The sequence below is a fragment of the Loxodonta africana genome, chromosome 5 (genome assembly GCF_030014295.1).
Source record: "Loxodonta africana isolate mLoxAfr1 chromosome 5, mLoxAfr1.hap2, whole genome shotgun sequence".
Lineage (NCBI taxonomy): Eukaryota > Metazoa > Chordata > Mammalia > Proboscidea > Elephantidae > Loxodonta > Loxodonta africana.
In genome coordinates, this window is record NC_087346.1 from 57,343,771 (window position 1) to 57,358,106 (window position 14,336).

General features: G+C 38.1%; 2 protein-coding genes across 7 annotated transcripts in view; both read right to left on the bottom strand.

The window, feature by feature from the left end:
• Positions 1-14,336, bottom strand: part of PDLIM5 (PDZ and LIM domain 5) — a 247,339-nt gene that overhangs the window by 57,784 nt on the left and 175,219 nt on the right. For 5 of the 6 annotated variants that reach the window (XM_064285529.1, XM_064285528.1, XM_003414072.4 and 2 more), the window contains one exon: positions 2,962-3,149. In XM_064285529.1, coding sequence (XP_064141599.1) covers positions 2,962-3,149 — 188 coding nt within the window. Of the gene's footprint in view, positions 1-2,961; positions 3,150-13,002; positions 13,135-14,107; positions 14,262-14,336 lie in introns of all 6 variants that reach the window. The other variant, XM_064285533.1, reaches the window with a different exon arrangement.
• LOC100666552 (protein MGARP-like) lies at positions 7,061-12,926 on the bottom strand. Its single transcript, XM_023553235.2, has one exon. It carries the CDS (start codon positions 10,568-10,570, stop codon positions 9,812-9,814), a length of 759 nt encoding a protein of 252 aa, XP_023409003.1. The 5' UTR covers positions 10,571-12,926; the 3' UTR covers positions 7,061-9,811.

The following is a 14,336-nucleotide window of genomic DNA, read 5'->3' on the forward strand; positions in this document are numbered from 1 at the left end:
GTTTTCAATAGTAATAAAAGTCTTTCCTTTAAAATACTCCAGCTCATATACAATAACCCACCCTCTTTCTTCACAACACAGACATTTCTAATTTCTTTGCAAAATTAGCAGCATGTAACTGAAAATTCAAAACTCCAAAATGCACTATGAAGTAAATTATAACTATATAAATGATTTGTTTCTTTCTAAGTGAGAATGTATTTAAAATAAATGAATTTATTTAGTACCTAAATAAACCCTGTGGAAAATTTAAAAAAAGGTAGATTCGTAATTAAATGATCTAAAAACCCAGTGGGGGACTACAGTCTACAAATGTCAAAAATATTCTTAAATAATAATAAATGCTCAATTTGTAAAGCTATCACATTTTGAAAAGTAGTCCCTTGTGTACTAAATTAATACTCATCCTAAAACTGATGAGGAACGACTAGAAATTAGACAATGGAATTAGATGAAGAAGTGTATTCTACAAAGAGGGATCATAACTTTCAACTCTATGTTAACACAGCATGTCTCAGTAATTGTAGATGGTTTAGTATGACTGTAACACAGATTATAAATTGGGGAGCAGCAGGAGATTAGGTTGAGAGGTTAGTAAGGGCCAAAGTAAAAATGATTTTAAATGATATATTAAAGATGGAGAGATATAGTAAAGTATCTGCAGCAATGGAGTAACATGAGCACATCAGAGTTATGGCAAGATTGCTTGCAGCTTGATGATACACAGACTAAAAGGGTGAGAAGAAGACAAAGAAATTAGAAGATGTCTGCAATGATAAAGGTTCGCACCAAGGCAAAGGGTCTGACGAGAGGAAAGAGAGTAGAAATTCGGTATACTAAAAAGTGATGTCATCACATGTTGATTATTGATAGAATTACGTGTATGTGTCGGGGGGCGGGGGGGTCTTCAAGCCTACACTGTAGCATTGGTAACTGAGTGGATGTGCCCTTCACAGAAAAAAGTAATGACAGTCTGAGTTGGGCATGTTTTATTTGAGGTGCCACCTGAAAACAGCAAGTAGGTCAATGGGTTTGGGGATTTGGAGTTCAGTATAGACAGGCCTGTCGACTATCAATGGCTAGGTGGTAAAACTCATAGCGACCCTATGAGACTGAACTGATTCGATGGCAACGGGTTTGGTTTTTTTTTTTTTTTTTGGTTTAGGTGGTAAAAGCTTGGATGAGAGTTCATCCAGAGAGTATATAAAGAGTGACAGAACGTGAAGGCTGAGTTTGGGAATTAGCAACACTTAACTACTGTCTCATCTTCCTGCTGAGAGAAGTACTTTAGTTAAATAATCATAAGCTTTGTTCATGTTGGGAGAAAGATGAATAAAAAAAAAAAAAGCCCATTGTCAATTCAATACCAACTCATAGCGACCCTAGAGGACACAGTAGAACTGTCCCAAAGGGTTTCCAAGGAGCACCTGGTGGATTCAAACTGCCGACCTTTTTGGTTAATAGCCTTTTTGGTTAGTAGCCGCAGCACTTAAATACTACGTCACCAGGGTTTCCTAAGATCATTTAGTCTCCCTTTAATTTGCAGATGAGGAAACTAAGAGTCAAAGAAGTTAAGCGATTTTATTTAAAGCTATTTATATACAGAAGTCAATAAGAACATAGGTTTCCAGATCAAGCCCAAGTCTTTCCATTCAACCACGTGAATATTCTCCTTCTAATACTGTTTTCCTCTTCCCTTAATCAAACCAAGCCCAGTGCCACTGAGTCAGACTCACAGTGACCAGGGTGACTACCTAAAAGTTGGCAGGTTGAACCTACCCAGAGGCACTAGTGAAGAAAGGCCTGGTGATCTGCTTCCATAAATTTTACTGTCAAGAAAATCCCATGAAGCAATTCTACTCTGTAACACTAGGGGTTGCCATGAGTCCATCTTTCTTTCCCAACAGCCTCATAAATCTTCAGACAGCAAGAATTACAATATCCTTTCTTGAAATTGTTTGATGGCAACAGATAGATACTTTGTTGTTATTCTTTGGTATATATTATCAAAAACTAAAATAATGTATTTATAAAGATAATCTGTGATGGTTAATGTTATGTGTTAATATAGCTAGGCTAGTGATTTCTTGGAGCCCTAGTGGTACAGTGGTTAAGAGCTATGGCTGCTAACCAAAAGGTCAGTAGTTCAAATCCACAGCCGCTTCTTGAAACCCTATGGGGCAGTTCTACTCTGTCTTATAGGGGCGCCATGAATCAGAATACACTCCGTGGCAAGAGGTTTAGTTTTGGTTTATATAATCACCTTCCATTTGTCATCTGATGTGAGCAGCCAATCAGCTGAAAGAGGAGTTTCCTGGGGGGTTGTGGCCTGTCTCCAGTATATAAATGGATGTTCTTCCTCTCTAGACTCTATACTCTTCTCGTTGCCTGCCCTCCAGTTCCCGAGACATAAGCCTGCAGAAGTTCGCCTGCCGCCTGACCTAAGGATTTAGGGTTCATTGGTCAGTGAGCCAATAGAGGTCTTCAGCCTGCCACCTGACCCACTTATTTAGGACTTGCCAGCCCCGAAAATTGCGTGAGTCATTTCTTCACAATTGTGGGGGCCATTTTTTGAAGTAAATCTCTCTCTATATATCTATATATGCTTAACTGGTTTTGTACCCCTAGAGAACCCAGATTAATACACCTTCCAACAATACAGTTCCTTAAGAAAGAAGACCCCAAACATACTATTCATACATGCTTTCTGAGTAGTCTGGGAAACAAGGAAATGCCCAATTCTATAATTATGAATAGTACATTGAATGGTATCAAGCAAAGAGACAATGCTTAGAAGACAATTTTAAGAGAAAAACAGCTATAGCTATTCTTTACAGTCCTTTCGAAATCTTAGGTAGCTGCGAATGGATTTCATCAGTAATTTCTATCATATATCCCAGAACACATTTTCATAATTACACTTAAAAAAGTTAAAAAAAGCAAGAGATTTATTTGGAATACCTGCTTGATTTGGTTGATGCCAACCTGGTGACTTGGTAACGTTGCTGGAAGCTAGAGACTTGAAGGAAGTAGCAGTTGCGAGGCTGGCCGTCCCTGCTCTGGCAGAGGCTGAACTTTCTAGGCTCTGGGGCATGCTTCTTGTTGAGGTTACAGAGGAAGGCAATTGCTGAGAAGGCTCCTGGATGTTGCTGTAAAGGACATACGAAAACATTTTTGGTGATGCAGAAGCATTCTAAATTGGCAATGATTCCTTTCTCTCTCTCTCAATCCATTATATCTTTAAGCAAAACAAAGCAAAAAAAGTTAATCGATTTTTAAAAAAAGAAAAGAGATTGCATTCATTCCATACTTTGGAAATTCTCTTTAAAAGGTCTATCATGAGAAACCAGGCTACTGAAAAGCTTATACATTCAATGCCTTTCAAATAAGCTAATTTCTCCCCCTATTACTCTGTATCTCAACACATCAGAACAGTCTTCTAGTTAAAACAATTACTGGAGAATCCCTGGTAACATCTATGAAATGGCAAAGATGTTTCCCATTTCCACAATCTTCTACTATTTTATGAACTAAGTTTCCCTAACATCTCATCAATTACTCTTTCTCACTCACAAATTAACTCACTCATTCATTCCATAAATATTTAAGCACCTACTCTATACCAGACACTATGATATGTACTGGCCAAAGAGTAGCAAAACAAGAGATCTCTCTGCCCTAATAAACAGGATTACCATTGTCTTCTTCCAAACAGTGTTATTTACTTAACAAGAGGCTTCATCTGTTCTGGTTACAGTTTGGGTTACAAGATCATATGTCCTATATGAGCAATATAAGTTATTCATAATTACATATACATCATTTCTAGAAAAATAATAATTTGAGGTAGCTTAAATTATAAAATATGCATTTTGGAATGATACAATACTATAATACTGGGTATGTCTTTTAAGTGAAGTATAATAATAATAAAAACCAATAATAATGGAAACCTTGGTGGCATAATGGTTAAGTGCTATGGCTGCTAACCAAAAGTTGAGCAGTTCAAATCCACCAGGTGCTCCTTGGAAACTCTATGGGGCAGTTCTACTCTGTTCTATAGGGTCACTATGAGTCGAAATTGACTCGATGGCCAATTTTTTTTTTTTTTTAAAATAGCTATATACCACCACCTGTCTGTCAGTTTGTCATACTGTGGTGGCTTGCCAATGAAACATTATAAATCACAATAGAATATCATCTGATAATAGTGCTGGAAGATTACCCCCCATGCTGGAAGGCACTACACAATAGCTGCAACAACGGACTCAACCATACACACAGTTAAGACAACGGCTCAGAATGGGGCAACATTTCATCCTGTTATACACAATGTTGCCATGAATCGAAGCCCATTCTATGGCAACTAACAACAACAGTGATATAAAACCCATAAACCTTTCTCTAAATGGTAGGAGTGGCTCACTGTGCCTAAATTGCTTGTGTACATACTGTGGTTTATTTTGAACACCTCCTTTCCTTCTCAGAATCTATAATTTCAGTACATACTAGGCACAGGGTGCCTACGTGACCAGCCTCTAATATATACACTGAGTATTGAGTCTCTAATGAGCTTTCCTGGTAGACAACATTTCACACATTTTGCCACAACTCATTGCTGGAGGAATTAAGTACATCCTGTGTAACTCCACTGGACAAAAGCTCTTGGAAACATGTATCTTCCAGACTTCGTCCCATACACATTTTCTTTTTGCTGATTTTGCTTTGTATTCTTTCACGGTAATAAATCCTAGTCATGAGTATAACTACATGCTGAGTCCTGTGAGTCCTTCTTGTAAATCATCAAACCTGGGTTTGGTCCTGGGGTACCTACAACACTCAATAGTTCAAGAAAAATCATAATCAGGGTACTTTAACTTTCTTGAACTATTGCTCCCTATTCTTGTCCTCTCAAATCTAAGTGTAATATAGCCATCACCTTCTTTATTACTTCCAATCAATTTAATGAAGAACTAAAACATGCTTGATATTAAAATATATCATGTGATGAAAAGTTCAAGCACTTTAATAAATTTTTTCATAAATAAAAAATGAAAGACTCCTTACTTAATGGCAATATTGAATGCCAGCAGGGTTAGGGAGATGCAAATTAAAACCATAATGAGACACTGTTCCACCCCAACTAGAATGGCCACGGAGCCCTGGTGGTACAGTAGTAAGAGCTCAGCTGCTAACCAAAAGGTCAACAGTTCAAATCCACCAGCCACTTCCTGGAAACTCTATGCTGCAATTCTACTCTGTCCTATAGGGTCACTATGAATCAGAATCAACTCGACGGCAACAGGTAGAATGGCCATGATAAAAAATAACAACTGTTTACAAGGTTGTGGAGAAACTGGAACCCCCATCCACTGCTGACAGGAATGCCAAATGGTACAGCTTTTGTGGAAAACGGTTTGGATGTTTCTCAAAAAAAGATGAACAGAGAACTACCGTGCGACTTAACAAGCCCAATCCTAGGTATACACCAAAAGAATCCAAAGCAGGAACTCAAACAAAAACCTGTTCATTTCAGCACTACTCACAATAGCCGAAAGGGGAAACAACCTAAATATCCATCACCAGATGAATGGATGAACAAAACGTGGTATATACACACAGCGCAAACTCATTCAGCCACAAAGAGAAACAAGGTCTCAGTACGTGCCGCAACATGGATGAACTTCGAAAACACTATGCTGAGTGAAATCAGTCAGTCATAAAATGGCCAATACTGTATAATCTCACATACATGAAATAGGTAAATATATAAAAACCAAAGCTTTTTAGTGATTACCAGAGGAGGGAGGAAGGAGAAAGGTGGAGTTACTGTTTAGGAGGCGCTGAGTTTCTGTTAAAGGTAGTGAAATAATCCGGAAAAGGATAGCGATAATGGCTGTACAACGTGAAGAACGTAAACAATGTCACTGAATTATACTCATAAAAATTGTTGAACTGACAAATATTTTGTTATGTAGACTTTTCCACAATAAAAAAGACAACTATGCATAAAGTGCTTAGCCTGCTTTAAGCACAGAATATGAATTTAGCATATAAAAAGTACAATTAGTGCACTTAAATAATAAGACTTACTTTCAGTATTTTTTACTCATTATATATAAGTGATCCTTTAAAGTATTTCTAAGTACAGGTTATTTTAATTCTAGGATTAAATTACTAACAGATTTGAGAGAAATAACTAATAATCCATATAGTCACTATTCTGAGAAGATAACTTATGACCAAGAAATACTAGATGTTATAGATGTGACAAAAATATAATACTGGAGATAATAAACCCAAATTGTCATCATTTATGAGTTGCAATTGACTCAACGGCAACAGGGCTGGTTTTAACCTGAAATAATTAAAATGTAATTCATAGTTGTGAGACATATTTACTTAGAAGAAAATGATCAGGATCATAGAGGGATTCAATACCAAGTCTAATGAAGTTCTGTTGACAGAAACAGTAATATTGGCCCATGGTATGAAAAAAACTCAGAAGGGGGATAAGAGCAATTCTCAAATGTAGATTTACCCTTTCAGATTAAGTTCCATTTGCCTTAAGTCACCAAATCAAACCTACAGTGAGAGATCTGGTTCAATAAAAGCACCTCTTAGGAAGAAGAAAAGAAAAAAAATCTGTTTTCTAACCACGTCTTACCTTACAGGAGAGCCCTGTCACCAGAAGGTACTTAAGCAGAGGACAAAAATACTGTAGAGAGGATTTAATCATTCAGAGAGTGGAGGACTGAATTACCTACAGCTTGACATTCAAAGCTTTCTAAGCTATGGCTCCAACCTACTGGTTCAATTATATGTCCTAAGACTGCTATGTAAACCAGCAGTGTCACTAGGGTTGGTGTCATCCACTGTGGTAACTCATGGTGCCCTTCCCCAGGGTGGCCAGGGCCAGCTAGGTAACTCCCCCACACCGTGGGTTGAGTGGCCTGGCCCCATCCCCACAGCAGGGCCAAGGGCCACACTGCCCTGCCCACCTTCCAGCCCCACCCCCGACCTCCCGTAGCCCCTCCCCTCTCCCATTGGCCAAGGCATAGACCTTCCTCTCTGCCCAATGGCAGGTGCCACGGCCCGGGCGCCTGCACCCTGACTGGCAGATGATGGGGGGAATGAGTTACCACACTGGCTGACGGGGGACACCAACTCTAGTGATGCCACTGCCCTGGCAGCCCCTCCCACAGCAGCACCAGTCAGCCCACGGCCACCACTGCAGCGGCCAAGGACCCTGGGGTCATTTTGGTGTCACCTCTCTGACAATGTCAGGGGATGTGGTCCGCATTCCCAGCACCCTTCTAGTCATGCCACTGATACAAAGTATATTCTGGCCACTCTTACTCTCTGTCCACAATTCTACATGTATACTAGACTCTACAGAGAAGGTTCCCTCTCTGAACTTTTCTCCATATTCATCCAAATTCTATTCTATAATTAATAGTAGTAATAATATCCATCATGCACTATGTTAAGCAATTAGCATGTATCATTTTAATTAATCTTCTAGAAGCAGAAACTCAATTCATGGCACATACTAACTGCATGCCATATAATTACACAGTGATTTGTAATAGTAGGTTGTCTTTTATTAATAGTAACTTCATGTGTCTTGTCTCTTCCACTATATTAGAAACTACCTGAGGTTGGGGCCTTTAACTGTGACCTTGGGTAAGCTACTTAAACTCATTAAGTTTCCCATCTGTAAAATGGCATAAAAATACTACCTTTATTCCAAGATTATTGTAAAGTTTAAATACAATGAGATCATACATGTATTTAGTGCCTACCGCAGAGTATATGCTCAAGAAATGGTATTGTTTCTATATCCTGTAGTATCTAGGTTAGAGGTAATAAGCTTAATGATATGTATATTTACTAAACACCCCTCACTAGGACTAATAATTTTCCTTTTGAATATAATTTGTGAATAGTCTAAGGTCCAGGAGCTTAAGAGCAGGTAATCTTGCTTCTACAACTCAATTTTAAAAGACATCATTTCTTAAAATTCCAATGGACTAGGTATAACAAAACCTAAGAAAAAATTTAATTTTTTAAATTGTATCCTTTGTATACAGGCTTGTACATATTCTCTCCCAAAAGGTCTCAGATGTTTAAATCTTAAACAGTATTCTTTAGATACAAAGGGCTTGGAAAAGGTTATAAGAAAAGTTACAGAAATCTATGTTATAAGCAAGAAACTTTACCCATACATGTTTAAATCCAAGATTGATCACCAGTTCAATTTTCTCTGGGGAAGTAGATAGATCTCTATCTACCTAAGACAGTTAATGTAGTTATAAAAGTATATTAAGTAATAGAAGAATATTAAATTTTATAAAGACAACTGTATATCTGAACAAATAATGCCCAGGTGTCCAAAATTTTAACGTCTTTTTTTTTTCTAACTTATCTATTAGGTACTATTTAAAGAAAACACATAAAAATGAGGGAATGTGTACTAAGGATCAAAGGAATAATGAAGTCACTGGCCCTATTATTTTGTATTTGAGAATAAAATGTTATCAATAACCACTAAATCACTTGCCGCAAAATATTCTAAAATTAATGATTACTTTATAGTATTTCATGGCTACTTAAATTACATTGATATTTACGAAACCATGATTCACATACATTCCTCCTGAATTAAAATTCTTTCTAAAAGATTCTAATGAGGAGGCCAGTATAAATCTATAAATACCCGGGGCTAACATCACAGACGCTGACAATCAAATCAAATATGGTCATATTCACTAGTCTGCCAAATAAACATGCACTGAAATAAAATGTGAAATTAATATGACTTCCATCTCAAGAAAACCAAGGTTTTTATTTTATGTTCAAAAACTGAATATGGAGACAAATATGCTTAATAGAGCAAAGGTATATTTTCAAAACTGAGCTGAAGAGAAAAAAAGTCAAACCTTCAGTGTCAGCAACCTGCTTTACCTTGAGTTTGCATTCCTTTCCCACATTTGTTTAGCTACTACAACAAATACAGTTCAGCTGATTGGGAACATTTGGAAATTTTAAGTCTGTTTTTCAGAGAAAAACTCTGCTCAGAGAATACTCTCAAGAGTAATTTATTCTAATTACGATGTCTAATTTTTTTAAAAAAACCAACTGTACATAACTGGTTTATTCATTGAAGTCAAGCGAAACAGATTTTAGCTACAGTCTTACAAAAATAATAACTAAAACTGATTCTGAAGAGGTACAGAAGGAAGGTTTCTGGATGACCGTAATTCTGTGCAACTTTTTATTTTAAGAGAACTCTTCTGTCAGAATTTTATAGAAGGACCTGGCCATATAGAGAGGAGTCATGAGTCTCTGTCTTCCCAGCATTCTGTGTTTATAAATAATATTTTCTATTTTCTTCAGAATTCTTTTTTTTTGAAGATTTTTCAATTTTATTTAAATGAGTTCAAATCAAAATTCAATAATCCAGATCTACATAATAAAGGTAAAGATATAGCAAAAGTAAAGTGAATAGGAGGTTACATGGATAGTTCAGTTCCTACAAGATTTAAATTAAAAAATGAAACCATTTAAGCTCATTACTGTAATTTTATATTCTTACTTCGGAGAGTATAAAACTCTTAAAACATGTAAAATCTCAAATCTCTCAATCCTAAAATCTATCAGTAGATACCCAAGATTTTCAAGGTATGTTAAGGTTTTCAAGAAAAGAAGCCCCGTTAAAAATTTAGATTGCCAAAAATACAAAAGCACCTTTCAGACACTCTGTGGCACGTTCGTTGAAATGCCTACCAGCGTGAGATCAGCCTTGAGCTTAGACGGCCTCAGAACCAGCACTGGCTTCTTCCTGTGAAACATCCCCAGCAGAGGATTCTGATTCAACTGCGGAAGTGTCTTCTTCTCGTTCAGTGTGTTCGTCAGAGCTTTCCTTCTCTGCTATAGCTTCATCATGACTGTGGGCAACAGCCTCATACGGAGCTGCCTCCGTAACCCCTTGGGTCGCTTCTGCATCGACTTTTGTGGTTTCACCTGTGGGTGCATCTGTACCTTCTAGCCCAGTTTCAGCACCAACTGCTGCCTTCCCCACCAGAGCAGCGTTCCCACCTTCTGGACAGGCTAAATCCTCTTCTATGACTGCGTCTGTAGCACTGGGAACTTCTTCAGTACCAACCACCTCTGCTTCCACTACAGACACCTCAGGGGCTTCTGCACTTGGTTTCTCTGCTTCCACTACAGACACCTCAGGGGCTTCTGCACTTGCTCTCTCTGCTTCCACTGCATTCTCTTCTTCACCTTGAAGTGAATATAACTCTGCTTTGTTGTTTTCTTTCAAATTTGTCGTATGTTCCGTGTGTCTGGCTTGCTCTGATCTGACTGCCTTGTAAGTATAATATCCACCAGCACTGACTGTGACACCTACAACCAGATAATACATCAGATTTGAGCCAGATGATCCAGGAAGTTTGTTAGATGACAGCCGGTGAAGAGATGCGTCCTTCCGGAAGGGCGTGGAGCCGGGGGGCGCCCGCAGAGGCAGCGCCAGGGTCTTGGAGACCACCCTGCGGAGATACATCGCGCCCGCCGCTCAAGGCGCTGCAGTGGCGAGTGCCCGGCGCCGGCTACCCGGGCGCAGCGAGTCCGGGCGCGCCCCGCCCCGGGGAGGGGCGCCGACCACCCTGCAGAATACTTTAAAGTTTTTCCATCAAAATTCAAAATGCTAAGTATATCAAAAATGGAAACAAACAAGTTTGGTATTTGTCATGGATTGAATTACGTCCCCCCCAAAATGTGTTCATCAACTTGGTTAGGCCATGATTCCTAGTATTGTGTGGTTGTCCTCCATTTTGTGACTGTAATTTTATGTTAAGAGGATTAGGGTGGGATTGTAACACCACCCTTACTCAGGTCACCTCCCTGATCCAGAGTAAAGAGAGGTTCCGTGGAGTGTGGTCTGCACCACCTTTTAAAAGAAAGGGAAGCAAGTAGTGAGTGGGGGACCTCATACCACCAAGAAAGCAGTGCAGTGAGCAGAGCACATCCTTTGGACCCAGGGTCCCTGCTTGGAGAAGCTCCTAGTCTGGGGGAAGATTAACGGGAAGCTCAACCGAGGGAGAAAGCCTTCCCCTGGAGCCGGTGCCCTGAATTCGGACTTCTATGAGAGAATAAACTTCTTTTTGTTAAAGCCATCTATTTGTGGTATTTCTGTTACGGCAGCACTAGATGAGTAAGGCAGTATTATACTACATTATGATTTTAAAGATTAATGTCATACAAAAGTAAAACTCAAACAGAAAAGATCTCTCACACTATTCTATCTGCTCTTTTTAGTACTCCTCTTCATGAGTTAGCATGGATCTCCTTAAGAAACCCTATGTTCTGCTTTCCAGGATGGCAACTAGTTTATCCTGTCAAGGACCATTTCCCTTTATCAACTATCAAAACGTATATTGTCTGTGCCCTATTTTATCTGAGCTGGCTGTTAATAAAACACAATGGTAATGACTACTAACACCTGCTCTAGAAGTAGGTTCACAGCTTCAGTCAGTTCATAACGGCATGTACAATTTTGTGTGTATACGTATACGGGCGCTTCTGTGGAGAGGCTCTATAGCATTCCATCAGGTCCTCAAAGGGACCTTTCACTACAAGTGTGCTCAGTCACTTGTCTCAATACAGGTCCTAACAATGAAAGACTTGTGCTCATTTAACACTTATAATTCTGCAAACATAAAATAATTTCAGTACTTTTTTCTTACAGGAAAATGTACTGTGACATGACCCCTCTCCCCTTGTTTAATCACTTCCCTCAAAAGTTACACAAAATTAAGTATATCAGAAACCTGTATAACAGTGGGTAGAATACAAACACCGGATATGCAAACACAGCCTGATCAACAGACAGCCTACATTATATCAGGTTTTAAATAATTACATGTACAGTTTAATGCATGATTTGATTTATGCAGTGGTCAAGAGGTCACAATAATGGTCCATGATAATGCTGTTGATGTGGCATTATCCTGGAAAGATTCCAGAATGGAATACGTAACTCAAATAATGAAAATTTTCTAAGCATTAAAATGACACTATTGTCATTAATTTTACAGTCTGTAAAAAATTATTTTATCCTGTTATTTCATTAAGATTATATCTTTAGTAAGCATATTTTTATTTTTATATTTTGTCTAATAACTTTGGCATAATTGTTAGATTTAGGAGACAAGTTAATTTTTGTGCTTTAACATTTTCCAGATATAGTGAACATTAAGCTACTTGCCCAGGCAAAACCTCCTATTTAAGAACTCTAAGATAGTAGCCCATCAAAACCAATTACGGGTAGTCCCTGACTTATAACAGGGTTCTGTTCCAATGACTCTGTCATAAGTCAGTTCTGATGTAAGTCAAATACCTCATTTTTTTTTTTTTTAGTTTTTATTTTATTTCCTTTTACTATCAGTATCTTCATAAACCCAATCTTTGTCTTTGGGGGTTGGCATGAGAATGATCAACATCAGCAAATTACACGCCGCAATACTATATGAAGCACTTATTACTAATGATGCCAAAAAAAAAAGGGATGGTTGCTAAGTGCGGTTTGTAGTAACTCAAATATTTCGTAAGTTGGGGACTACTTGTATCTTATTATTCTTTTTTGGTTTTTCATTTGGTCTTACTGAACATTTCATTTTTCTAGCAGACCTACATGCACACAATAAAAGATAGGGTTCTACTGTACTTTAAATATTTGTACAGCTACTCATAATTTCATACCAACCATCAAGTGTGTTAATGAGAGATATCAGAGGGTTAAAAGATGAATTAATAGTCATACAAAATAATGTGCTTCTCCTTAGCACTGCATTGAAGTTTTACAGTTAATTCAAAACTGGGTACAAATCAGCTCTTGGATTTTCTCAGCTGGCCAGTTAATGTAGTGGTTAAGTGTTAGAGAAAGCATTACCTCTAACAGCAAGTGACCACTTGCCATATCCTTTCCCATAGTACCTTGTTTTCATAACATGGATAGAGCCAGTTGATTTCCTTGAGGACTGAAGATATGAAAGAGCTAAAGGCTTGGGAACAGGGCTGATGCAGAGTGCATCCAGGAGAGAGCGATAATTTTCAGGACTGAAGAGCCTGGCAAGCATTTAGAAAGAGTTTTAAGAACAAAAATCACATCACCAATAGCAAAAGGTACTTTTTATGGTCTATAATTTAAAGCATTCTCTGTGAGTGAGTGAGTGAACAAGTGAGAGAGAGAGAACAATGCAGTACAAAGAGGAAGAAAAGGGTTATGAGTCTATTATATTATTTTACTAATTAATATAGAATAGATTCAATTTTAACCAAAATTGGTTAAGGCAATTGTTGAGAAAACATTTAAAGCTGTAAAGGCCACTAGAAATTATGTAAAAACAAAAACAAACAAAAATTCATTCATTTTATTGGAGGGAAGGTGTTTTCCAGAGAATAGCTAGACTTTAGATCACCTTCAAATATAATCAGGTTGTGGGAAAAATAAATTCAGTAGAAACTTAAACTACCTATTTACTTATAGTTGATCCTATTCCAGGTATAAAAATGGAAAATTGTAAAAACCAAACAGTCAGTAGGCACACAACATGCAGTGATTCACACATTGAAAAGTATCATATATAAATGGCAGTAATGAAAAGAGATAGAAGAATGATTTAAAGAAAAATAAGTAACAAATAAAAATTAATGCAACTTATCCACAACCTAGACAAAATATCCATTATACAATTAAGAAGAGTCCCTGGGTTGGTGCAAACGGTTAAGCACTCAACTACTAACCTAAAGGTTGGCAGTTCAAACCCACCCAGAGGTGACTCGGAAGACATGCCTGGTAATCTGCTTCCGAAGGGTCACAGCCTTGAAAACCCATGGAGCAGTTCTACTCTGCACACTCAGGGTTGCCATGAATCAGAAATGACTCAGTGGCAACTACTGACAACGACAAATACAATTAAGAGCTCATAATAATAGCGGCGAACTTTTTTCAGATGGGTATGTGTTCTTTGAGGTGACTTGTAAGACAGGGAAGAGTGTTGGGATCACATTCAGACAGCCACTGCACATGTAGGTCTACCTGGTTTTTGCAGCAATAACAGCAGACACAGTAGCAGCTGCACTGCTCAGAACTGCAGCACTGTATCTACCAGGAGAAGAGAAGGTAGAAATGTTTCGAAGACCTTCCGCAGAACTGGTCACCACATGTCCTGCAGAACTGCTTAAATTAAGATGTAGGGAAAGAAAAACAGGAGAGGAACAAAAAGGGAAGTGAAAAAAGGTAGCATAATAAAGACAAGATAGTAACC

Bases quoted from the DNA above. Each gene is read 5' to 3' on its own strand.
- LOC100666552 (XM_023553235.2), bottom strand. From the start codon at position 10,570: ATGTATCTCCGCAGGGTGGTCTCCAAGACCCTGGCGCTGCCTCTGCGG.